At 42.3% G+C, this 27,621-nt stretch overlaps 1 protein-coding gene across 1 annotated transcript in view; it reads left to right on the plus strand.

Moving 5' to 3' along the window:
- The first annotated feature begins 231 nt into the window (after positions 1-231).
- mmp11b (matrix metallopeptidase 11b) overlaps positions 232-27,621 on the plus strand; it is a 34,291-nt gene continuing 6,901 nt past the window's right edge. Inside the window, exons 1-4 of the mRNA XM_024146429.2 lie at positions 232-526; positions 15,932-16,236; positions 23,273-23,416; positions 26,886-27,019. Of these exons, the coding sequence (XP_024002197.1) occupies positions 413-526; positions 15,932-16,236; positions 23,273-23,416; positions 26,886-27,019 (697 nt within the window). The 5' untranslated portion in view covers positions 232-412. The remainder of the gene's footprint in view (positions 527-15,931; positions 16,237-23,272; positions 23,417-26,885; positions 27,020-27,621) is intronic.

Here is a 27,621-nt window from a genome sequence, read left to right on the forward strand (position 1 = left end):
AATTACATATGTGACCAACCTATCAAACCCTAATGGTTTACTCTGCGCCTAAAGACCACATGAATGAGTTTATGCCTATACCCCAAGTTTATGCCTATACCCCTAACCCTAGGATCTTTCAGGTCAGAGTTCTGAAAAGGTTTACAAGGCAAGGCTTCTTGCACATGGGCATTGATGCAGCGGGAAACGGGTTAAATCACGTGAGCGCTTGTGTACTTGGCTTTCCACTGAGGCCCATAAAAAGTGTAATTTGAAGAAAGAGAACAAAGAAATAAGCGAGTATAAAATCCCCCTGCGAGACACATCTCCGTCATTCACTGACTCCACTTCATCCCGCTCACATCCTCCGCCCTCTCTATACCCAAGGTGTGCTGAAGCGCGGTCAAACTGCGAGTCCGCTCCGAATCAAAAGATGATGCCGTCTCTTTGGTTTTTCTGTAGCATCTTTGCGTTGCACCTCTTGCTCTGCATTCATTCTCTGCCAGTACCGGAGGGGAGAGCCAGCAACAGGTACAAAACCGCGGCGGTGAGTGACGATATAAATGCAGATGATGTGGAATTATTTTACATTTTACAGAGCAAGCGCGTTTTATGAGTCGAAGTTATGGAGTATGTGGGTCCAGACTCACTGTGTGTGTGTGTGCGTGTGTTATCCTTTTGAGAGAGAAAGCGAGAGAGAGGGATCAGAAGAAAGAGAGAGTAGCCTATCCACTGGGGGGAAAAATGGTTGAATCAACGTTGTTTCCATGTCATTTCAACAACAAAAATGCTATGTGATGACGTTGATGTGGAAAACTGATTTGGATTTGCACAAGGTAATTTTTTGACCAAACTTTTAACTTCATAACGTAAATCAAAACTAGACGTTGAAATTATGTCTGTGCACACAATGAGCACCGTTTACTTGTGGAAGAGTGTTTGTACTAAATCAGTAACTTTGTTCCGCAACAATTTACAGGTAGAGTGCCTGCAGAAAGTATTCATACCCCTTGACTTGTTCTACATTTTGTAGTGTTACAGCCTGAGTTCGAAATGAAAAAGTGAAAACATGTTTTAGAAATGTTTGCACATTTATTGAGAATGACATACAGAAACATCTCGCTCTGGATAAGAGCGTCTGCTAAATGACTTAAATGTAAATGTAAATCTCACTGACATAAGTATCCACACCCCTGAGTCAATACTTTGTAGAAGCACCTTTGGCAGCGATTACAGCGGTGAGTTTTTACGTTTCTAAGAGCTTTCCACATCTGGATTGTGCAACATTTGCGCATTATTATTTTCAAAATTATTCAAGCTCTGTTAAATTGGTTGTTGATCATTGCTAGGCAACCATTTACAGGTCTTGCCATCAGTGGCTATTTTAGCATGTAAATCTTCGTGGGGCAAACAAAAAATGTGGGATGGATGCCAGTAAAGCCATAACAATATTCGATGACTAAACAATAACATTAGTTGCACTATAACGGTGACAAACGGTGCCCACAAACAGTTAGGGCCTACATAAAGCTGTCCCAACAGCAGTCCCAACACCTTACCACTGCTACAGTTCATTCAGCCTCATTTACTGCCTTTAAAAAAAACATAGCTGATATGGCTTACTTGCTTAATGTGGTTTCTAATAACAATTGAGATGTACAAACTATGGTATAAGGGGACGACAAGCGGATAAGAGGCAATCGGTAATTTCGATGATGACATTAATGAGCGAGAGACGACGGACGTAACAGTTAGTCAATATAACTATTTGTTCAGCAATTTTTAAACGTACAGCGACATAATTCAGAACATGGGTCGTTCTTACACATAAACAGACAATGAAATCTATTAGAATATTCGATGATTACATTTCTCTAAAACAGCTTATAGGCAAACAAGCACACACCGGCCACGAACGATGTGTTTACAATACCGCGTTGGTGAAAATAGACCAAATTATTAGGGTGAGGCACATGAGCTACTAACAGTTTACTACACAATATACACTTAGTATTACTTTCTTAACTACAGTATACACATCTATCTGGCATCCTACATAATTTATGAAGCAGCATATCCATTTTTGGACTCACGTTGTTGTGATGTGCTTGAACAGGAAAGTGGCGAGGCGGTCCATCTTGGGAAAATGTTGTAATCAAAGAGAAATGCCGGATTTACAATTCTGAGTTGAGTGACCGTTCAATACGTATTTTCCCGGTCTTAGCTCGTTTTCCAGAGTTCCCAGTTGTCTTGAACTCACTGTTAGCCACTGATTCCTTCCCAAATCACTCATTGTTGGATTTGCGATTTCCAACTTGTGTAATGTTTATGTCCAATGGCCGATTAGCACCAAGACGTTTTATCTCTAATTTCTATTCTTATGAAAAGGATTTGATTGTCGACTTGATTCATGGTGAGGACTGCTAGCTTGCTAGCTAAGATGTTGAAAGTATGATGTTGACATGATCAGTCCAATCAAAGCTACTGTACATATAACGTGTTTTGATGTCATTCTGTGGCCAATGACCTTGAGCCTTCTTGGATAGGCACTTCTAATATAACTCTATGGCAGAACCCAAGGGGCAACATTTTTCGAGCTCTAACCTTAGAATTGGGAATGAGTACTGTCCCATGAGTGACAGAAAACTGAGCCAATCATGACAGAAAGCTGAGCCAAACAGGCGCAACACTCTGTATTTTCTGCTGGCTAGCCCCACCACCACAGAAATCACTGAGCTAGGCTGAAACACCTGCATTTTGGAGTTGCCTTACTCAAGAAAGTAAACAAGAGACCATGTTTGTATAAGGCTTTATCAACTCAATTACGTTTTTTTTTTTACATTGTTTGCAAACTGATATGTGACACATATTAATGCTAAACTTACAAGCAAAACAGGGAAGCCCCCCCCCCATTTTTGATTTTGTATAAAAAAAAAAAAACTAAAAGTGTGGGGCTCAAATGACGGGTCGCCACTGCTTGCCATAAGTTTTGAAGTAGATTTAAGTCAAACTGTAACTTGGCCACTCAGAAACATTCACTGTCTTGGCCTTGTGTTTTAGGTTATTGTCCTGCTGAAAGTTGAATTAATCTCCCAGTGTCTGGTGGAAAGCAGACTGAACTAGGTTTTCCTCTAGGATTTTGCCTGTGCTTAGCTTCATTCTGTAAAAAAAAAATATCCTGAAAAACTCCTAGTCCTGAACGATAACAAGCATACCCATAACATGATGCAGCCACCACTATGCTTGAAAATAAGGAGAGTGGTACTCAGTAATGTGTTGTATTGGATTTGACCCAAACATAACACTTTGTATTCAGGACAAAAAGGGAATTGCTTTGCCACATTTTTTCCAGTATTACTTTAATGCCTTGCTGCAAACAGGATGCATGTTTTGGAATATTTTTATTCTATACAGGCTTCCTTCTTTTCACTTTGTCAGTTAGGTTAGTATTGTTGAGTAACTACCATGTTGTTGATCCATCCTCAGTTTTCTCCTATCACAGCCATTGAACTATGTAACTGTTTTAAAGTGTCACGTGTGCTCCCTCTTCGGCCTCTAGGTCACCAGGCTGCTCGTTATGGCGCACACCTGTCACCATTCTTACGCAAATCAGCACATTATGACACTCACCTGGACTCCATCACCTCCTTGATTACCTGCCCTATATGTCACTCCCTTTGGTTCCTTCCCCAGGCATCATTGTTATGTCTGTGCGTTGTTCGTGTTTTCTTATTCTGTATTATGTTACGTTTATTTATTAAAACACTCACTCCCTGAACTTGCTTCCCCGACTCCCAGCGCACACGTTACATAAAGTCACCATTGGTGAAATCTCGAGCGGTTTCCTTCCTCTCCGGCAACAGAGTTAGGAAGGACACCTTTATACACAATCCAAAGTGTAATTAATAACTTCACCATGCTCAAAGGGATATTCAATGTCTGTGTTTTTCATTTTTTACCCATCTACCAATACGTGCCCTTCTTTGCGAGGCATTGGAATACCTCCCTGGTCTTTGTAACTGGATCTTTGTTGGAAATTCACTGCTCAACTGAGGGACCTTACAAATAATTGTATGTATGGGGTACAGAGATGAGGCAGTCATTCAAAAATTATGTTAAACACTATTATTGCACACAGAGTCCATGCAACTTATTATGTGACTTGTGAACTTATTTTGGCTTGCCATAACAAAGGGGTGGAATACTTTTACATTTAAAAAAAATCTTTATTTAACTAGGCAAGTCAGTTAAGAACAAATTCTTATTTACAATGAAGGCCAAACTTTAACGACGCTGGGCCAATTGTGCGCTGCCCTATGGAAGTCCCAATCACGTCTGGTTGTGATACAGCACAGGATTGAACCAGGGTCTGTAATGACACCTCTAGCACTGAGATGCAGTGCCTTAGACATCTGCACCACTCGGGAGCCCTGGCTCAAGACATTTCAGCTTTTCATTTTTAATAAATGTTTCAAATGTTTGGAAAACATCATTACACTTTTACATTATGGGATATTGTGTGTATGCCAGTGACAAAAAACATCTAAATTTAATACATTTTAAATGCAGGCTTAACACAACAAAATGTGGAAAAAGTCAAGGGGTGTGAATAATTTCTTTAGGCACTGTATGCATGATCAGTGTTTTTTATTATTTTTTATTATTGGCTTCATGTCAATCAACTGGTGCTGAAATACCCTAATATGTTAAGCCCATGCTCTCTTGAAACATGGGTTTCAATTTAGGTTTAGTTTACATTTAAGTAATTTAGCATACGCTCTTATCCAGAGCAATTTACAGGAGCAATTAGGATCAGATTAAGTGCCTAAAAATCTGATTAAGTGCCTTGCTCAAGGGCACATCACATTCACCTAGTCGGTTCAGGGATTCAAACCAGTGACATTTTAATTACTGGCCAACGCTCTTAATGGCCACCCCATTACCGCTAGATTTAGATATTCAGGAGAACGTGTAGTTTCTCTAAAAGGTGTGTGTGCCTATGTGTGTGTGGGAGACTGAAGGTGACCAGAGTGGAATGTTGACAGAGCTTGTATGCTATTGTTGTAACGAGTGCACTGAGAGTCGGGAAGCAAGCTCAGGGAGTGATTGTTCTAAGAAATAAAAGAAACAATGAACGCGAAACACAACCAACGCACCGACATGAAAACAGAGTCAATAACACCCGAGGAAAGAACCAAGGGGAGTGACAGATATAGGGAAGTTAATCAAGGAGGTGATGGAGTCGAGGTGAGTGTCATGAGGCGCAGGTGCGTGGGATAATCAGCAGCCTGATGACCTAGAGGCCGGAGAGGGAGTATACTTGACAATTGTATGAATACTTAGGATGCAACCTACTTTCTCTATGATTTGTAAGACCTTGACAGCCCTCAATCTTTCCAATTGGTGGACAGACATGACAAAGGAGAAGCCCTACACACAACGCTTGCCTCCTGGATACACATTTCAGATTGGCGCTGGGCTCTGCACAGTTGACGACAGCATCAAGTGGCTCTTTGCTGAGAGAGAGCTAACATAAGGACTCGGATTTGTTTACATTGAAAGAGTGTGGGAGGGGTTTGGAATGCTTCAGACCATTCAGGTGAAAAATACTTATGTACTAGGGTCCGAACTCAAGTAAAAGTATCCATACGCTGAATAGGTGCCGTGAAATGTGTTGTTTTACAGGATCAGCCATAGTAGTACGGTGCCACTGGAGAAAACTAGGTTTAAGTGACTTGCTCAAGGACACATCAGCAAATTCTTCACATTGACAGCTCGGGTATTCAAACGAGTGACCTTTTGGTTACTTGCCTAATGCTCTAACCACTAGGCTACCTGCCGCCCTAGATAGTGTGTGTCAGTGGTGCATGCAGTCAATTTGTTCCCTGCTGTTGACAAAGTGCGAGAGAGGGAGATTATGCAGGCTGAGGCAAGTCATCTGGCATCTGGTGCAGGATAACAAACCCCTATGTCTGCTGACACAGGGAAAAGGGAAAGAACAAGATAGCTGCTGCGCTGAGAGAGCCGGCTCACCTCCGTCGGGTCTTCCATTGTGCGTTCTTCTCTATCACAACTTCCCTTTGTGCTGCCAAAAAAGGCACCCCCAAAAGCATCTGAGAGTGCAGTTGGTTGGAATCAAAGTGACTGTCAATAGTATAGTCGGTAGGGATACAGTTGTTTTCATGCAAATATGACCACCAAATATAAAGCGAGATTTGCGTTCAAGTTTTCCTTGCATACCATGCACATACACTATAAATACAAAAGTATGTGGACACCCCTAGTGGATTCGGCTATTTAAGCCACACCCGTTGCTGACACGTGTATAAAATCAAGCACACAGCCATGCAATCTCCATAGAAAAACATTGGCAGTAGAATGGTGCCTTTCAAACAAGTCAGTTTGTAAATCAGGCCTTCATGGTCAAATTGCTGCAAAGAAACCACTACTAAATGACACCAATAAGAAGAAGAGACTTGCTTGGGTCAAGAAACATGAGTAATGGACATTAGATCAGTAGAAATCTGTTCTTTGGTCTGATGAGTCCAAATTTGCGATTTTTGGTTCCAACCGCCGTGTCTTTGTGAGATGTAGAGTAGGTGAACGGATCATCTCTGCATGTGTGGTTCCCACCGTGAAGCATGGAGGAGGAGGTGATGGTGTAGGGTTGCTTTGCTGGTGACACTGTCAGTGATTTATTTAGAACTCAAGACACACTTAACCAGCATGGCTACCACAGCATTCCGCAGCGATACGCCATCCCATCTGGTTTTAGCTTAGTGGGACTATCATTTGTTTTTCAACAGGACAATGACCCAACACACCTCCAGGCTGTGTAAGGGCCATTTGATCAATAAGGAGAGTGATGGAGTGCTGCATCAGATGACCTGGCTTCTACAATCACCCGACCTCAACCAAGTTGAGATGGTTTGGGAATAGTTGGACCACAGAGTGAACGGAAAGCGGCCAACAAGTGCTCAGCGTATGTGGGAACTCCTTCAAGACTGTTGGAAAACTATTCCAGGTGAAGCTAGTTGAGAGAATGCCAAGAGTGGGCAAAGCTGTCATCAAGGCAAAGGGTGGCTACTTTGAAGTATCTAAAATATAAATATATTTTGATTTGTTTAACTCTTTTTTGGTTACTACATGATTCCATATGTGTTATTTCATAGTTTTGATGTCTTCACTATTATTCTACAATGTAGAAAATGGTGAAGATAAAGAAAAAACATTGAATGAGTAGGTGTGTCCAAACTTTTGACTGGAACTGAATATATTTTTATATTTTACCTTTTTGATCTTGTCTCATCACTGCAACTCCCCAATGGGCTCAGGAGAGGTGAAGGTTGAGCCACGCGTCCTCCAAAACATGACCCAGTTCTTTATGCCCACCCACACCAATGTGCTGGAGGAAACACTGTTCAACTGATGACCAAAGTCAGCCTGCAGGCACCTGGCCCGCCAGAGCGCGATGAGCCAAGTAAAGCCCCCCCAGATCACACTGGGCCATTTGTGCACCGCCCTACGGGACTCCCGGTCACAGCTGGTTGTGACACAGCCTGGGATCAAACCCAGGTCTGTAGTGAAACCTCAAGCACTGTGATGCAATGCCTTAGAACACTGTGCCACTCGGGAGGCCCTAGCACCAGAATTGTTTGTTGGGATCTTCATGAAATGTGTTTCCATGGCCGAGCAGCCGCACACATGCCTAAGATCACCATGCGCATTGCCAAGCGTCGGCTGGAGTGGTATAAAGTTCGCCGCCCTTGGACTCTGGAGCAGTGCAAACGGGTTCTCTGGAGTGATGAATTATGCTTCACCATCTGGCAGTCCGACGGACAAATCTGGGTTTGGCGGATGCCAGGAGAACGCTACCTGCTCGAATGCATAGTGCCAACTGTAAAGTTTGGTAGAGGAGGAATAATGGTCTGGGGCTGTTTTTCATGGTTGGGCTAGGCCTCTTAGTTCCAGTGAAGGTAAATCTTAACGCTACAGAATACAATTCAATTCTAGATGATTCTGTACTTCCAACTTTGTGGCAACAGTTTGGGAAAGGCCCTTTCCTGTTTCAGCATACAGAAATGGTTTGTTGAGATCAGTGTAAAAGAACATGACTGGCCTGTACAGAGCCCTGACCTCAACCCCATCGAACACCTTTGGGATGAATTGGAAAGCCGACTGCGAGCCAGGCCTAATCGCCCAACATCAGTGCCCGACCTCACTAATGCTCGTGGCTGAATGGAAGCAAGTCCCCGCAGCAATGTTCCAACATCTAGTGGAAAGCCTTCCCAGAAGAGTGTAAGCTGTTATAGCAGCAAAGGGGGGACCAACTCCATATTAATGCCCATGATTTTGGAATGATATGTTTGACAAACAGGTGTCCACAAACTTTTGGTAATGTAGTGTATGTTATAGTCTACAAACAGAGTGGGTACTTTCTTTTCAAATAACTTTGCTGATTTTGACTGAATGATAAACAGACAAAGGTTACCATGGCAAAGCATAGATTAACGGTCAGAGGGCAGTCACAGACATATGACTAAAGGGGAGCATGCCGACGCTCCTTAAAAACCTGTCAATTGAGAAAGAAGTATGGTTGAAAGCAACGCTGGCAGCTCCGCTTTGAAAGAAATGCTACTGAGAATTATCTAGTGGTATCTGAACATGTAGATGCTTGTGTAGATACTGTAATTTAAACTCAAAAGGTGCTATACTGGAACTTGGCATGTCTACATTCGTATCCCATCATTTTTCAGAGACTGAACCGTAAAGCTTGAGAGACTTCATGAGATACTTACATGTATTTTACAAGTCAAGCCATTGGAAGCAGGATAAGTACTTAAGTCAAGGTTCCAAAATGGGTCTGTTGGAGTAGTCTGACGTAGTGTGGCAACATAAACAGAACTGTGAGTTCACCAGAGAGCTCTTCAAATATTCCCTAAAGTTGTTGGAACGTTCATTCATGAGATTAATCTACACTACAGAATTAGTTTTGAAACCTTTTTGTTTTGAGTTCTTTCATTGTTTCCTTTGAGACACACAGACTAGTGAGCAGGAACCCAATCTCTAACTGGGAAACATTGATTTGACGATTTGAGGAATCTCTTCACCCCAAGCGAGACCTGCCATCAAAATACTTTTCCTTAGCAGTGGTCTTTGATGTTGCAACCAATTCATTCTTTGCTAACAAAGCAACTTAGATACATCACTGTCAATTCCTCATTCTTTCTCTCATTTCCCATCATATTAAATCCTCATCCTCTTCCTGCTAAAGCATTTCTTCACTCAGTGTAATCACTTAGTTTGTGTGTACAACCTCTCAAGGCGTGCAGAATGCAGGTCTCTGGGGCTCGTTGTGTATAAATATTTATCCTCGATGGATTTCCTCCATCGTGCACATTCTTTATCTTTATGGCCTACTTGTTATCTACCAAAGGGTGTCTGAGTTAGTGGGGATAGTGCTCATACAGTGCACTCGGAAAAGTATTCAGACACCTTGACTTTTTCCACATTTTGTTACGTTACAGCCTTAATCTAAAATGTATAAAAATGTTAATCAATCTACACACAATACTACATAATGACAAAGCAAAAACAGGTTTTTAGAAATGTTGGCAAATTTATTTAAAAACTGAAATATTATATTTACATAAGTATTCAGACCATTTACTCTGTACTTTGTTGAAGCATCTTTGGCAGCGATTACAGTCTTGAGTCTTCTTTGGTATGACGCTATAAGCTTGTCACACCGGTATTTGGAGAGTTTCTCCCATTCTTCTCTGCAGATCCTCTCAAGCTCTGTCAGGTTGGATCGGGAGCGTTGCTGCACAGCTATTTTCAKGTCTCTCCAGAGATGTTTGATCGGGTTCAAGTCCGGGCTCTGGCTGGGCCACTCAAGGACATTCAGAGACTTGTCCTGAAGCCACTCCTGAAATGTCTTGGCTGTGTGCTTTGGGTCGTTGTCCTGTTGGAAGGTGAACCTACGCCCAAGTCTGAGGTCCTAAGCGCTCTGGAGACAGGTATTCATCAAGGAACTCTCTTTGCTCTGTTCATCTTTCCCTCGATCCTGACTTGTCTCCCAGTCCATGCTGCTGAAAAACACCCCCACAGCATGATGCCACCACCATGCTTCACCGTAGGGATGGTGCCAGGTTTCGAGGAAACCTGGCACCATCAGGCCACAGAGTTCAATATTGGTTTCATCAGACCAGATGATCTTGTTTCTCATGGTTTGAGAGTCTTTAGGTGCCTTTTGGCAAACTCAAAGCGGGCTGTCATGTGCCTTTTATTGAGGAGTGGCTTCCTTCTGGCCACTCTACCATAAAGGCCTGATTGGTGGAGTGCTGCAGAGATTGTTGTCCTTCTGAATGGTTCTCCCATCTCCACAGAGGAACTCTAGAGCTCTGTCAGAGTGACCATCGGGTTCTTGGTCACCTCCCTGACCAAGACCCTTCTCCCCTGATTGTTCCGTTTGGCTGGGCGGCCAGCTCTGGGAAGAGTCTTGGTGGTTCCAAACTTATTCCATTTAAGAATGATGGAGGCCATGGTGTTCTTGGGGACCTTCAATGCTGCAGACATTTTTTTGGTACCCTTCCCCAGATCTGTGCCTCGCCACGATCCTGTCTCGGAGCTCTACAGATAATTCCTTTGACCACGTGGGTTGTTTTTTTCTCTGACATTCACTGTCAACTGTGGGACCTGATATAGACAGGTGTGTGCCTTTCCAAATCATGTCCAATCAATTGAATTTACCACAGGTGGACTCCAATCAAGTTGTAGAAACATCTCAAGTATGATCAATGGAAACAGGATGCACCTGAGCTCAATTTCGAGTCTCATAGCAAAGGGTCTGAATTCTTATGTAAATAAGGTATGTGTGTGTTTTTTTTATTTTAATAAATTAGCACAAATTTCTAAAAACTTGTTTCCACGTTGTCATTATGGGGTATTTTGTGTAGATTGCTGGGAATTTTTTCGATTTTTAATCCATTTTAGAATAAGGCTGTAATGTAACAAAATGTGGAAAAAGTCAAGGGGCCTGAATACTTTCCGAAGGCACTGTATATATACTGTGTGCAGTATGTAGGAGGAAAGTAAATGTTGCGCCTTTTTCCTGTTTCAGGTGTGGATTTAGATGGAAGCCACAACGGGTGCATTGAAAAGTCTGAGTACCTCAGCAGAAGCCTGTAACCGTCTTGGTTGGATGAAGCAGTTTCCCCCTATACTTTCTTCTAAGGAAGAGAGGCTACCTTCTAATCAGGGGTGAAAGCAGAATAAATGTTTTCCCGGTACCCAACCTTCTAAATGTGCACACGCTTGCGCCAAACATTTTTATGGACCTAATCATAAAATTACATATATAATCGCTATTAATTCAATAGCATCTCTGTGGGCCTAGTCGTAAAGATTTGTCATTTCACTTTTAAAATGTATTGTGCCATAAACACAGGCAGTCATGATGTTTTCATCTGATTATCAAACAATCACGTCAAAGGGCTCCTTTACTAGGCTACCTGCACACGTTCATCCACTCTCAACATATTACCAGCCTCCAAACAGTGGTGAATGGAAAGAGACATCTGTTATTCAAAACACCAAAACGTGTCATGGCATTGGCGATTGTCATTAGGCTAGCATTTATGCGTCCACTGCTGTCCTCGCGGGTCTCAGTGGCGGCCACTCATCGCTGCCTTGGCAGAATGTCTGTTTTTCTCGAAACCACGTCGCATTTTGGATCGTAGGCTATACCACCCGTTTTCAAGTCCATTTGCACATTTTTCAGGCCTCTGACTGGTACGGCGTACCCCCACGATTTATTTTGCCGTACCAGATCGTACCACTTTACTTTCACCCCTTGGTTCTAATCTACAGTAAAGCAATCTTTAAATTTCAATTGGAGCCCGACCGATATATCGTCCGATAATTCCAGCGATAGCCGATATTCAATAAATGGGAGGAAAAAAGGGAATCTCATGCTGATCTGAACACTTGCAACTATTCTCATGATGTCATTATTGTCACAATGTAAGAAATCAACATAACGTTTTTTTGTTTTTTGTTGTTGTATAACGGCAGATATATCGGTATCGGTAAGGTTTGTCCCCCATAAAATCGTAATATGTATCGGACCCCAAAAAACTATCGGTCAGTCTCTAGTTTCAATTGAAGACCAATTGTTTTCAGATTGGTATGGTAACAGCATCATGAGGTCACATTCATGACAAACTCCTTTGTTGTACACCAGACAGACATCCAGATGTTGTCTATGATCAGGGTGAGAGGGAATTTTCTAACACCTGCTTCCCTCACTACAGCTGTGTGTTCAGGGTATGAGGGAGGGATTGGGGGTGGGTAAGGTGGCGGTTTTTAGGGAATGAATGACATAGACAAAAGCCTCTTTTATAGCAACAGATGCCACCAGGGAGATTACCCCCCAGAGCCATGGTCTGTAGGCGGGCACATTTTGTTGTCGTGTTTCACCGTTAGCTGGGGTTTGCCAAGGTGAGCAAGACACAGCTATCCAGAACTGTCCTGTAGGGACATGTCAGCTCTCTTTTACTGGGTTTTTCCCCAGTTTCCATCTGACAGACTGCGGTTCTGTGTTGTTCGACCTCATTGGATCTTTAAGCCCGTTGTTGAAATGCAACCCAACATCCACCACCACATGCTTGACTAAAACCAGTCACTTAGTCAGTTCTATTGGACTACTGTTGATGCCAGTTCAGCTGATTTCATCAACCAATCTGTGTGCAGTATGATGTGGTGTTGCCTAGGGTGGGCTTTATTCCATCTCAACTCAATTCATGTAAGAAATACATGTGCATACAAATCATGAATGGGGAAAAATGTGGAGCCATTTAGGATTATGTCAAGTGTTGAGTCTAGACATGATGATGCAAGAACAGATCACTGACCAGTGACCACCATCCTACTACAACAAAAAGTTACCACAGGCTACAAATCAATTCATTCGGTTTAGTATAAAATCACAAAAATACCTTAATTCAAATCTAAAATGTTTGTGTAAAACTATATCTCCCTGAATATGTGAAATATTTTCCATTAGAGGTTCAGAATAAACTAAGGCAGTGTTTTCCAAATGGAGGGTTGGGACCTATTGGTTGGTCACAGTAAAAGCCTTCTCGGCTGCGGTTCAAAGTTGGGACTTGGCTACAAATGTGGTATTATTAATGTTAAGTGAAGGAAAGTAAAGTAAGGATAGAAGTCAATAGGCTATAGTTGGGTGATGTCTCCAAAAAGTTATCATATCTCAGGCTATCACAGACCAAAACATTGCTATCAGGTGATAAATACATCTGGTGTAAATCTGCCAGCGGTCCCAGCGGCATACAATGCTTCACATAGAATGGGGCAGTCCTCAGTTTTTATGGGGCAGACATGGAGTTTGGCTTTCTCTCTTGCACAAGTACTATGTTGTTCTCTATTGTCTTAGTCAGTTGAGGCCTGTAAATGTAGCCTATTGTCTGCAAATCTGAACAATGACATATTGGGCCTTTCTTTGAAACTCACACCCAACTAAGAAAATCAAACACATGCATCCCTCACATAAGGATGACATCTGGTCCAATGTCACCTGTTTCTAATAAGCATGGAACTTGTAACTCCCATTGGACCAAAAATATTTCAAAGCTCTTGATGGTCCTGAGTTATGAGTAATTCATTCATCTGCGTGTGGTTGTTATGAGCACACTGAATAGCTGACAACATGCTGGAGGGCTGTTTTCTTACAAAGACGCTATTTTGGCTCTGCTGGTGAGTGGTTGTTATCACCGTAGTTAGCATTTTTTCATCATGAATCTTGTTCTGAAGGCAGCTCTGCAGAGTGGTCACTAGCTGGCACAGCCACAATATCATAAAATATGATTTTAAACCTAACCTTAACCACACTGCTAACCCTAATTCCTAACCCGAACCTTAAATTAAGACCAAAAAGCTCATTTTTGTTTTCATACATTTTTACAATATAGTCAATTTTGACTTTACACCTGGCCTATCGAAGGGGAAATCATTCAGTTCTGCCACCAGGACAAGACTCATGACAATAAACGTCAACCTGCGTTCTGCATAGAGACTTTTTTGGTTCATTGCATCAGCTGAACCCCAAAAGATCTGAACTAACTGTCTTGTCACATTGAGTGGCAAAGCAAAAGATATATAGGCGATCTATTAAATAGGTATTATGTTGTTTATTTTTGAAATATTGGATGAAAAGTGAGCACCTGCCCTTGAATATTTTTGATGTTGCTTTCTCTTGCAGCCTTCTTCAACACAGTATCAGCACTTTGATATTAGAGTAGGAGTGTCAAATGTTCAGGCTGCTGCATCGATACTATGGAGGCTCTAGTCTACAGCGCCTGGTTAAATTGTGTTTGAGAGCTTATTTGTACTCTAAATGGTTAAATAAGTGAGAAATATATGTCATTGCAATAGTATATGTTGCCCACTCAAACTATTATCTCAAATTAACATGTTGAATTATTTAGCCATATTCAATTATTTTATATTGAGCAAATTTCCTTAATGTGGACAGTTTGTGTAACTACCTTACACAAGTTAGCATTTTCACCCCATAAATGACACATCCTTTTTACCTCAGATTGGGGATGTTAGTATAAATGTTTATAGTCATCACGATGACATAAGATCAATTGCTTAAATCCCTTGGCTGAATACAGTGTGCAACATCCTAAGTGGTGGAAAACTAGTGGTGGTGGAAAACTGTATTTTATTTTCCCATTTTTTCCCCCAACTGCCCGCCATTAAAGCTAGATAAGGAGGGAAATGATGCCTTTTCAGCCTGAACGGTGGGTGCTTTATGTACGAGCCAGCCTACATGGGACACGAGTGTATTACCAGTTGGGCACATAAATCCTAGACGATAGCGTAAATTTAGCGCCCACTATCGGCTGCCTAAGCTACTTACTAACCAAATTGGGGTTTCTTCCATACATCAAGGTTAGTGACATTGTGATCAAACATTTTTTTTTAAAGATAGACATGAGATAAAATTGAATGGTTACAGAATTTACAGAATAACTTGAAGATAGGAGGGAAGGCTTCCTCATTCAAAGGCTGAAAAGCAGAAGTGTACCTGGTTACTTATTATGTTAGATCGTACAACTGATAGACATAAATGGGATTCCTCTCTTAATGTCCATCTGCAAGGTTTGGAATGATGAGTTTTAGCAAGGAAGGTATTGTGTACTAGTTCCTGATCACAACATCCAAGTCTTTCAAGCCTTTGTGAAAATGCACCACTGCATCAAAGCCTCTCATGTTAGACTTTTAATGGCCATTTAAAAATAGCTTGTTCACAAATTACAGCTTTTAAAAGGTACCCTTGGGCTGTCGGACGCGGAAGCATTTTTAAGACCGTTAAAACAAGAAAGAAACTACAATTCACCCTATTTCACCTCTACAACTGTCACCCCCTCCCCCCATAGAAAAAAGCCAGAGAAGGAAAAGTTTCCAAGCCTTCACAGCTGCTTTTTAGGAAATCAGTAAACTGTAATAAAGCGAAGCCAAAGATAGAGCAAGGATAAAGTGGTGAGAGGGTTCAGCCGTCCCCCCTTCCTCCGACCCCTCCCTGTCCTCCACCCAATCATCTCTCCACCCATTCAATTGACAGACTAATTCCCTCTAAATTCTCTGGAGGAAATTGACTAATAATGCCTTGGAGATTTATCTGTGTCCCGGAAGCCCAGCTCCTCCTGAGGTTCTCTATTAGAACGTTACAGTAATGTACCATGCTGCCATTTACTGTGATGACAATGTCTTGCTATGCAGCTATCTAAAAACATTAATTCCATTTTCCATTTGATTTAGTTTAATGTAATTTTGTTTGTAGCCTAGATGCATGTGATTTTGTCAAAACAATAGCTTAATTTACATTCTTTGAATGGTACTTAGTTGCACATACCTCTTTTCACAGGGATGGCCTCAGAAGACTCACCCATATGGCCTGAAGAAGACGACAAGATTTGATCATACTCAGGACACTCTGAAGGAACCATTGCACTTGTCGGGAGGTGTCTATCCAGAGACTGTGTTGCCATGGAATGGCACAGAGTCGATCTGGAATCGGCCTCGCTGTGGTGTTCCAGACTATCCTACTCAGAAGCAAAGTGGCAACTCGGACTACCACATGCAGAAGGGGGGCACCTTTGGAGGAAAGCAGCGGCGGAAGCGCTTCGTTGTCTTTGGGGGGCGCTGGGACAAGACTGACCTCACCTACAAGTAAGGTTATTCTTCTCTGGTCGATCTAGACCAGGTATTCCCAAACTGGGGTACGCCAAATAAAAATGTGATTCACATAAAAAAAAAAATAATAATAATAATAGTATTTTAGGGGGGAAAAATTCTAAAAATATCTTCACATTTTCAAACAGTCCATTAATATTTTCCAACGGGGCTTACATTTGGGTGAGGTTTTTTTCTCGCCTGAGTAGCCTCGTTTCACTGCCAAAAATGTAATTAAACCATCTAGTGTTCAGCGAAATAACAACACAATGTCAAATACAGGTAGCCTAGGTAGCCTAGGTAGCCTAGTCAAATAATTAACATTCAATCACATTAACTGTTACTCTCTCGCGGGAAATTTTCACTCTTGCGCAGACATTTAGAAGCGAAACATGACAATTTAAAAAATAAGTCACAGGAGGTTTTTGAGCGAGACTAAAGACGACTTTTGAGTAGTAAGACATGTATAAAAGCAACAGATACCATTCATAAGAAGGGGCTAGAAGCGTCTTATATGGTGAGCTACCGAGTGGCTAGGACAGGCAAGCCCCATACTATTGTGGAGGACTTAATTCTTCCTACTGCCGCGGATATGGCTGGGACAATGTTTGGGGAAAAGGCCCAAAAAACTATACAGACAATGACTTCATCAAACAACACTGTTTCACGACGCATCAGTGACATGGCAGGAGATGTTTTGAAACAATTACTGCTTTGCATACAAGCCAGTGAGTTATATGCATTACAGCTGGATGAGTCAACTGACGTGGCGGGCTTGACACAGATCCTGGTATATGTCCGTTACGTTTATGGGGGGTCAATTAAGGAAGACATCCTCTTCTGCAAACTACTGGAAACCAGGGCAACATGAGAGGATATTTTTAAAGTACTGGACAGCTTTGTGACATCAAATGGACTTTGGTGGTCAAGATGTGTTGGTGTCTGTACTGATGGCGTAAAAGCTATGACAGGGAGACTTAGTGGAGTGGTAACGCACGTGCAAGCAGTTTCTCCCAACGCCACTTGGGTACACTGCAGCATCCACCGAGAAGCTCTTGCTGCCAAGGGAATACCTGACAGCTTGAAAGATGTTTTGGACACTACAGTGAAAATGGTTAACTTTGTTTAAGCAAGGCCCCTGAACTCTCATGTATTTTCTGCATTATACAATGATATGGGCAGCGACCATGTAACAATTTTATAACATACAGAAGTGCACTGGTTATAAAGGGGCAAAGTATTGATATGATATTTTAAATTGAGAGACAAGCTTGAAGTTTTCTTTACTGACCATCATTTGCATTTGTCTGACCGCTTGCATGATGACGAGTTTCTCACACGACTGGCCTATCTGGGAGATGTTTTTTCTCGCCTGAATGATCTGAATCTAGGATTACAGGGACTCTCTGCAACTATATTCAATGTGCGGGACAAAATTGAGGCTATGATTAAGAAGTTGGAGCTCTTTTCTGTCTTTTCTGTCACACAGGTCTTTCCATCATTGTATGATTTTTTGTGTGCAAATGAAATCAAGCTTACGGACAATGTCAAATGTGATATAGCGAAGCACCTGAGTGAGCTGGGTGAGAAATTACGAAGGTACTTTCCGAAACGGATGACACAAACAACTGGATTCGTTATCCCTTTCATGCCCTGCCTCCAGTCCACTTACCGATATCTGAACAAGAGAGCCTCATCGAAATTGCAACAAGCGGTTCTGTGAAAATGTAATTTAATCAGAAGCCACTGCCAGATTTCTGGATTGGGCTGCGCTCAGATTTTCTTGCCTTGGCAAATCGCGCTGTTAAGACACTGATGCCCTTTGCAACCACGTACCTATGTGAGAGGGGATTCTCGGCCCTCACTAGCATGAACACTAAATACAGGCACAGATGTGTGTTAAATTATTTGACTGAGACTCTCTCCAATACAACCCAACATTGCAGAGTTATGTGCATCCTTTCAAGCACATCCTTCTCATTAACCTGTGGTGAGTTATTCACAATTGTTGATGAACAAATAAGGTTTTATATGTAAGATGGCTAAATAAAGAGCAAAATGATTGATTATTGTTATATTTTCTGCCCTGGTCCTATAAGAGCTCTTCATCACTTCCCATGAGCCGGGTTGTGACGACAAACTCACACTCATTCTTATGTTTAATAAATGTATTGCATAGTGTGTGTACAATGACGGCAAAAACAACATTTGAGAGTGCGCTGACCCTGGTGCTAGAGGGGGTACGCAGCTGGAGGTTGAATGTTTGAAGGGGTGTGGGACTATACATTTTTTAAATTTGTATTTTGTATGTAAATCACATTTTTATTTGGCGTACCCCAGTTTGGGAACCACTGCTCTAGACATATCCATGCATTGCTTTTTCACTGGCATCTGCTTTTCCTGAGTTTACAAATTCAAGAGGTTATCACTGATATCTGTAGTTTAGCCAGGAAGGACAGAGACACAAATGCAACCCCTGTCACGGTAGACTGGTTCACTTCTACAGTACACTGGCTGGCAAAGAAAGGCCGCTACTGGCTGACAAAGGCCGCTACTAGCTGACAAAGGCCGCTACTGGCTGGCAAAGGCCGCTACTGGCTGGCAAAGGCCGCTACTGGCTGGCAAAGGCCGCTACTGGCTGGCAAAGGCCGCTTACTGGCTGGCAAAGGCCACTACATTGTTCTGAATGAAAGGCGGGTAATGTGTACATCATATGTATCACGCTGGTCCCCAACCCAGCACCTCAGCTTATTTTATATGCTCAAAATCAAGAATCATTTGGGTTAGGCCACCCAGGTTACAGCTACTGAGAGGAGAGAGGAGCCTTTACACTGAAGCCAAAACTTCTAAAGAGACACATTTCAGTGAATGATAATTTGATAATAGTATGCCCAGTCTATGTAGATGTGTATTCAGTGTTTGGCTGCGTTCATGTTTTTGATAGAATTTGAAACCAGACATGGCAGAAAACTAGGAGGCACTACTTTTCTTTACCTTTGAAGCACCTTTTGATTGACACGGTGACCTCGTGCCCTCGGGGTCATCTGCACTCCTCCCTGTGTTTGGACTGCCTCGCCTCTTCCATTAAAGTCAAAAGACGGGCCACACCGGACATTTGCCACCCACCCCCTCTGTCATTTGGAGTCAGGGGGGGTCGTGACCTGAAAAAACACAGCCATTTACAAGACAGTGTCAGAGCACTCAAGCATGTTACAGCAGAGCAGTCCACATGCTTCCTGGTGTCTCCACATACAGCTCAGCAGGAAGGGGGCTGTAGAGGGGAAAGGTCAAGCTAATAGTTACTGATAACACCAGAGGAGTGTTATCAGAAGAGCAACACTGAGTCTTTGTTAGGGAAAGCAAATTCTTTTTCAGCACGACAGTAAGTGTCACTCGTATTTTTTTAATTAGTCCACTGTTAAAACAGTCCCAAAACATTTCAAGATATAGGATTTTCAAGAAGCAAAGTGTCACTTGCCACATCATGATGATGCCTGTGGGAAGTGACACTTTGCTTCTTGAAAGTCTAATATCTTTAAAACTTGACTGCTGACATGCTAAACATTTTGGGACTGTATTAAAGAGATGCTCCGGTACTTTTGGATAATTTTTAGCCAGCAGTTCTGAAAGTAGCACTCATGAGCCCAAAAATTGCCTAAGTCACATATGTGCAGATATGTGCACCACGTCATCTCTCTCTCTCTCTCTCTGCTGTGTCCACTATGCCGTTGGGCCCGCCCTGCAACTTCATTGGATAACGCTGGGCAGGCCTCTTGCTAGCTGTCCCTCAAATGTGAGGGGCTGAAGCTCATTGGCTAAAACTCGAATTGCTAGGGTGCTGACCCATGTGGATGTAAAAATGTAGGAAACATGGCGTGGCACATCTTCAAGAAAACAGTTGCTTTCAAACTATGGATTTTGTGGCTAATTGAGGTAAAGCAGTAATTCTGCTCATAGATTATGTATGTATGAACTACACATTGACACATCCATCCCAAAGCAGGATGTTTAAAAAATATTTTTTTTAGTCGCCAAAGTACCGGAGCATGTCTTTAACAGTGGACTAATGAAAAAAACACAGAAATATAGTTTTTGTGTGGATTTTTCCTTTAATGGCGTAGAATTGTTATATTATGTTGTATGAATAGTGAGCTTATGTTTTCATGTGAAAAATGCCATATGTATTGATCAAGCTGTGGTGCTGTGTATGATCAACCACCCTTCCCCAAACAAACACCAATATATTGCATCATAAGTCATCATTACTCATGATCCCTTTGAGGTAGCCACTTACTCAGTGTCCCTAAGTATAGCTTCATTGTCATTTTGCTGATTGTCAACAGGCACTGAACCTCCTGTGCCCTGCACTCCCTCTCACACAAAATAATTTCTGCACACACAGCTTTTCAAGAAAGGAACAAATAATTGTACGATTGTACAGTACTGTAGGGGTGTGTACTGTACTCTGCTGGCTCATCACATTTTTACCTCAGGAGACACACAACAGCACAGAGCTGGACCTGCCTCTTTTGGCCCGCGAGCCAGCAATCAGCACTGTTGTCCCCGCTCTGGTTCCACTCCTCTTTTCCCAGAGTGGCTATGGTGAGGGGGGTCATTACAAGGCCAGCGTTTTGCTGTCTCCTCTGTGATGACTAATAATAACGGGCCGTAGCATTAGCAACACAGTGACTGTTCCACATTCTGGAACTGAACTCCCAGGGCACAGGTTTAATGGGTGTCTGCTGCAGGCGTCGGGGGCTGTGGTTAGAATCGGGCCCCGGCATGCATCACCGTGGCAGGGTTAGGGAGGTTATTGAAGTAGAGTAGGGTAATACAGCAACAGCACAAGGCTGGCCTCTCCTGTCTGGGCATGTATGTAGGGCCTCCACACAATGAGGCGCAATCCATTTCTGCAACCCCCGCCCATTCATTATGAAATCTAAAATGAAGAATAAAAGTGATAGCCGCCATGGCTGGTATCCAGGGAAATGTCTGCAGGGCAGGGGGGTAACGGATTGCAACAGAAAGCAGGGGGGTAACGGATTGCAACAGAAAGCAGGGGGGTAACGGATTGCAACAGAAAGCAGGGGGGGAAGGATTGTACTGGCGCCCACTGAGAAACCCATAATATGAAACATGAGACGGACATTGAGACTGAACATGTCACGGTTGTTTAAATGTCCTCCATGGGGTGTCGCCTGGTAATAACAAGCGCTGCCCTTTCTGTCTGTCAACGCCTGTCATAATAATGCAAGTCCTACTGGTTGGACGGACGCACACACAACCTCTGTCAACTCAGAATTCAGCCTTGCTGCATGGTAATCCACAACAACTGTGAACAAGTTGAAGTTATGTTTCTATGTACTGCACATTACCTATGCCTTGAATAACTGAAGTATGAATCCAAATACAACAGGTGTAGCCTTTACCGCGAAATGCTTACTTACGAGCCCTTTCCCAACAATGCAGAGTTAAAAAGTACGAAAATGTGCAAATAAAAATAGAAAATAGGAAGACAATAGATAACAATAACGAGGCTATGTACAAGGAGTACCGAGTCAATGTGCAGGGGTACGAGGTAGTTGAGCTAATATGTATATGTAGGTAGGAGTAAAAGTGACAAGGCAATCAGGATAGATAATAAACATCATTGTACGTATGTGAAGAGTGTAAAAATGTGTGTGTGGCGTCAATATGCATGCATGTGTGTGTGTGTGTGAGCATGTGTGTGTGTTTGTGTTGGAGTGTAAGTAAAAAAAAATAATAATAATTAAACTTTTATTTAACTAGGCAAGTCAGTTAAGAACAAATTCTTAAGTATGTGTGAGTGTGTGGGTAGAGTCCAGTGAGTGTGTGGGTAGAGTCCAGTGAGTGTGTGGGTAGAGTCCAGTGAGTGTGTGGGTAGAGTCCAGTGAGTGTGCATAGAATCAGTGCAAGAGGGTCAGTGCAAAACTAGGTCAATGCAAAACTAGGTCAATTCAAATAGTCCTGTTCACAACTGTTCAGCTGTCTTATGGCTTGGGGGTAGAAGCTGTTCAGGAGCCTTTTGTTCTCAGACTTGGCACTACGGTACCGCTTACCGTGCGGTAGCAGAATGAACGGGTCTATGGCTTGGGTGGCTGGGGTCTTTGACAATTTTCCGTGCTTCCACTGACACCGCCTGGTATAGAGGTTCTGGATGGCATGGAGCTCGGCCCCAGTGATGTACTGGGCTGTCCGCACTACCCTTTGCATCCGCCTTGCGGTCGGATGTCAAGCAGTTGCCATAACAGACGGTGATGCAGCAAGTCAAGATGGCAGCTGTCAAACATTTTGAGGATAGGTATAATTTTTTTAATGATTCTGCATAAAGAGTGTTGGTTGGTTAGTTAGGTCAGTATGCAAGCAAGCACCTATCATAGTCTTTGTTCATGTTGCTGTATACTTAAGTTGATCACTCTTTTGTCGCTGAGAATTTTCCTGCACTGCAGAAAATGCAACTTGTAGTGTATTTGACTTGTGGTTTCCACTTGAAAATCTCAAACTTGATTTGCCCAAACAAAACAAAAAATTAGTCAACCCCTACATAAATGTTCATAATTTATAATTCACATAATAATTCACATTTCCTGTTGCTGTAGGATTATTTACCTTCTGTAGCAAACTGGTTCAAATTAAGATTCTACATCTGTATGATTGAACCATGCCATCATGGTGATCTGGCATTGTGCAGACAGTTAATCCATACAACCCATTCAGCAACATATTATACCAGATCCTTTTGTTGATGTGGGACGTTTGACAGCTTCAACCCACCAGTCAAGCTGGGTGGCATCAGACTGGGCCTTGCACCCACTTTAGAGAGGCTTCTTTCTCACAACAACCAGATTATCCTAGACCAAGGTCACCCTGTGGCCCATGAAGCAACTAGAGAAGGGTGGCACTCACTCTGCCCCTCGCAAAAGAGGATTATGGGTAGAACACAGATGGCGATCACGCTGGTGGTTTCTGACGTGTGTGTGTGTGTGTGTGTGTGTGTGTGTGTGTCTCACAGGATCATGCGCTTCCCCTGGCAGTTGAGTAATGAGAAAGTCCGTCACATCTTGCAGGAGGCTCTGCGTGTGTGGAGTGAAGTCACACCCTTGAAGTTCACTGAGGTCAGCAGTGGGAGAGCTGACATCATCATCGACTTTACCAGGTAATCATCATACTACAGGTGTAGGATCTTAATTTTACCAGTATTGTCGTAACAAAATAGATCAACGCTGGTAGACGAGAAGCAGGTACAGGGAGTGAACATTTAATTAACAATGGACATGAAACAGGACATGACAGCATCTGGACATGAACACATAATGACATTAATGCAGACACATGGAACAAACGACGGAGCAGACAGTTATAGACAGGGCAATCAACAAAGGGAAGGAGTCCAGGTGAGTTCAATGAGCGCTGCTGCGCGTAATGATGGTGACAGGTGTGCGTAATGAAGGGCAGCCTGGCGCCCCCGAGCGCCAGAGAGGGAGAGCGGGAGCAGGCATGACAATTTTAATGTTTAGTTTAGTCCATAATGTGGCATGGTCGATGGTTAGACTATTAGCTTGCCAAAATTAGGCTACATGAAAAGTGCAATACTGTAAATATAACTGTGTTAGTGTGGGTTTTCAGTGAATTTATGTAAATCACAAAGCTCATCTGCATTTCCTGTGGCGCAGAACACTCTGAGAACCTGAGGCAAGCTTGGGATGAACTCTATTTCAGCTCACCTATTTCAGAAAATCTATTGAAATTCCAGTCATGCACTGGAAAATGTGTTATTGATTTCTATTACAGTTTTTAAATGTACTTTCAATATAACAGCATTACTGGTCATATTGTGTGCTGGTGCACATCATCAAAACTATTTGTAAGTCTTGTATCACTTTCCTGACTCACTCAATATGTCTGTGTTTATCTGTGAAACACTCTACCTTTACTATAAATATTACTAATGCTAACACCCAGGACATCCTATTTTATCTGTCTTGTGCTTCTTATCAGGTTCATCTTGTTGACTTAGAGATGTGAAGCTCTCATTTTATCAGACAAAAACAAAAGGACCTTTTCAAAAGAGAAGTTGAGGGATTAGCGTTGATGGTTGTACAGATAATCAGCTTTGCTGTTGGACATTCATACAGCTATGTTCATGACTTGTTATCTGTTAGGGGAAGAGGTGGGAAATAAGGGTGTGGTGTTACAGCTAGTACAGGTGTAGCATTTTTCACAGGCCAACACTAGTGTTCAGTTATCTCGGTCCAATCACCAAACTTGAGGGCAATTTTCATTTACTCAATCAAATCTAAAAATGTGATGCAGGTGTGCATGAATTTGTGAATGTCCATTTATCTTCAAAGAAATGTAATTCCTGAATTACATTTTCTAATTTGGAACCTGAACTCACCAACTCAGTTAAACTGAGTTGAATTGACCCCAACCCTGCCCATCTCTCACCCATGTCTATAATAAGCCATGCTCATGGGCGAATCGTCCCCCCCTCTCCATCCTGAATGCACTTGAATGTTACAAAGCAGGACTTGTTAGCTACGGTTTATTTGAATGAAAAGCCTCAGGGCACATTTCTTCAACTCTCAATGGATTTCTCGTGTTGGCACGAGCACAACAGCATCACATTCCCTTGTTGTAAATGACTGCAGCTTTAGAGCATCCACCTACACACCAGACCTATTTACATGTTTCTTCTCTCAGACGATACTGTATCCGCCCTCGAGACCTTTGCCTTTGTAAGTAGAGATTAACACTGACGTTCTGTCTCGTCCCGCTGCGGAGTTCATTTTTCCAAGGTAATGTACAGAACAGAGGCGTTTATCCTGCTTATACCACAGTTGTAAAATAAAAAAATCCTAAAGCACATATTTCCCGGAAGAAATAACATGTTTTCGTAGATTTTTTTGTATTTTTTATAAGTTAATTCATACTTTCTCATCATTTGACCCAGTCGTTAGTTACATCACTATGCAGGCTGGCAACATTAATTGGATTTAATCGCTGTGGTATGAGCCGTAACTCAATGCCCCCACAGTGCGATGGGTCTGAGCAATGGCATAGTTTAGGACCTTGTACCTTACATCAAAAAGATGCCTCAGTAATGACATGATGTTCAGTTACTGTACTAGGTTGGATCTTGACATCGAGAGGGTTATGGAGCCGCAAGATTTGTTATAGACCCAGATTTTTTACTGTCTGCAATGACAGCATTACTTTGATTATTTACTGTACAGAAGGTCCATGGAGCCTACTTGAATATCTGAGCAGAAAGGAAAGGATCAAATGTCAATTTCCCCTTTGAATGCATCTTCATTAATGTTGAAATGGATACATGGATACATCCCTTGTATATAAGCAATAGTACAAACATAATAACAAACATATGGGAATCAGATTTGTAAGGAGCCCATAAAGCAGGGTTCCCAAACTGGCGGCCCACGGTTGGTTTTACTTGGCCCCCCAAGTTTTCTGAGCAAAGAAAATGTATATATATATTTTTTTATACTGAACAAAAATATAAACGCAACATGCACCAATTTCAACAATTTTACTGACTTACATTTCAAATAAGGAAATCAGTCAATTGAAATAAATTCATTAGGCACGAATCTATAAATTTCATATGACTGGGCAGGAAGCCCAAACAGTTGGGAGCCAGGCCCACCCATTGGGGAGCCAGGTCCAGCCAATCAGACTGAGGTTTTCCCGATAAAAGGGCTTAATTACAGACAGAAATACTTCTCAGTTTCATCAGCTGTCCGGGAGGCTGGTCTCAGACGATCCCGCAGGTGAAGAAGCTGGATGTGGAGGTCCTGGGCTGGTGTGGTTACACATGGTCCGTGGTTGTGAGACCGGTTGGACGTACTGCCAAATTCTCTAAAACAACGTTGGAGGCGGCTTATGGTAGAGAAATTAACATTTAATTATCTGGCAACAACTCTGGTGGACATTCCTGCAGTCAGCATGCCAATTGCACACTCCCTCAACACTTGAGACATCTGTGTGACAAAACTGCACATTTTGTGTGACAAAACTGAACATTTTAGTGTGGCCTTTTATTGTCCCTAGCACAAGGTGTACCTGTGTAATGATCATGCTGTTTAATCAGCTTCTTGATATGCCACACCTTTCAGGTGGATGGGTTATCTTGGCAAAGGAGAAATGCTCACTAGCACAAAATTTGAGAGAAATAAGATTTTTGTACATATGGAACATTTCTGGGATCTTTTATTTTAGCTCATGAAACATGGGACCAACACCAACATGTTGCGTTTATATTTTTGTTCGGTATAAAATTTTCATAGTTGGACATACAAGACTGTAAAAACACCAGGAAATCAGCTCCAAGTTTTCTATTCCCAAGTATTCCCACGCATAATAGAGAGACGTGATCGTATACAAATCTAAGCAAGGTTTGAAATGATCTGTTTGGGATTCTTGCAGTCAAATTGCAGTCTACAAATTATTTGTAATTAAGTTCCCAGGCCCTCCGACCATCCGCTTAAGAAGAAAATTTGCCCGCAGCTGAATCTAATGCCCTAAAGTGACTAATGAAGTGGTGAACTTTGTCTAAAATAAAATGTCTGACCACCCTGCCTTGTGCCTCTGTGTTTGTTGTGTAGGTACTGGCATGGTGACAACCTGCCTTTCGATGGTCCTGGAGGCATTCTGGCCCATGCCTTTTTCCCCAGAACTCACCGGGCAGGCGACATCCACTTTGACTATGATGAGAGTTGGACAGTGGGAAACAGCATGGGTGAGTGAATAGCAGAAATAACCTATTTAATTTACCGGTCTATACCAGTGGAGGCTCCTCGCAGGAGGAAGGGGAGGACCGTCCTCCAGAGTGAATTTCATAAAAATAAAAATAGTGAAACATTAAAAAAGATAAAACTATACTAAAAATGTTCACGTCACAAAATAATTGATTAAAACGCACTGTTTTGCAATAAAGGTGTACAGTAGCCTCAGCAGCAGTCTGTAGGGTATCACCATGGTTTAGCCAGAGGACAGCTTCTGTCCTCCTCTAGGTACATCGATTTCAATACAAAACCTAGGAGGCTCATGGTTCTCACCCCTTTCCATAGACTTACACAGTAATTATGACAACTTCCAGAGGACGTCCTCCAACCTATCCGAGCTCTTGCAGCATGAACTGACATGTTGTCCACCCAATCAAAAGATAAGAGAATAAATCTAGTACTGAAAGCTATTGCTAGCTAGCACTGCAGTGAATAAAATGTGGTGAGTAGTTGACTCAGAGAGCGAGAAAGACAATAGTTTAACAGTTTTTAACAAATTTATTCCAAAACTAAAGAGAAGCAAGAGAGCGAGAGAGAGAGCTAGATATATTTGGTT

Source organism: Salvelinus sp. IW2-2015, unplaced genomic scaffold (assembly GCF_002910315.2).
Source record: "Salvelinus sp. IW2-2015 unplaced genomic scaffold, ASM291031v2 Un_scaffold16393, whole genome shotgun sequence".
In the NCBI taxonomy this organism is placed as follows: Eukaryota; Metazoa; Chordata; class Actinopteri; order Salmoniformes; family Salmonidae; genus Salvelinus; species Salvelinus sp. IW2-2015.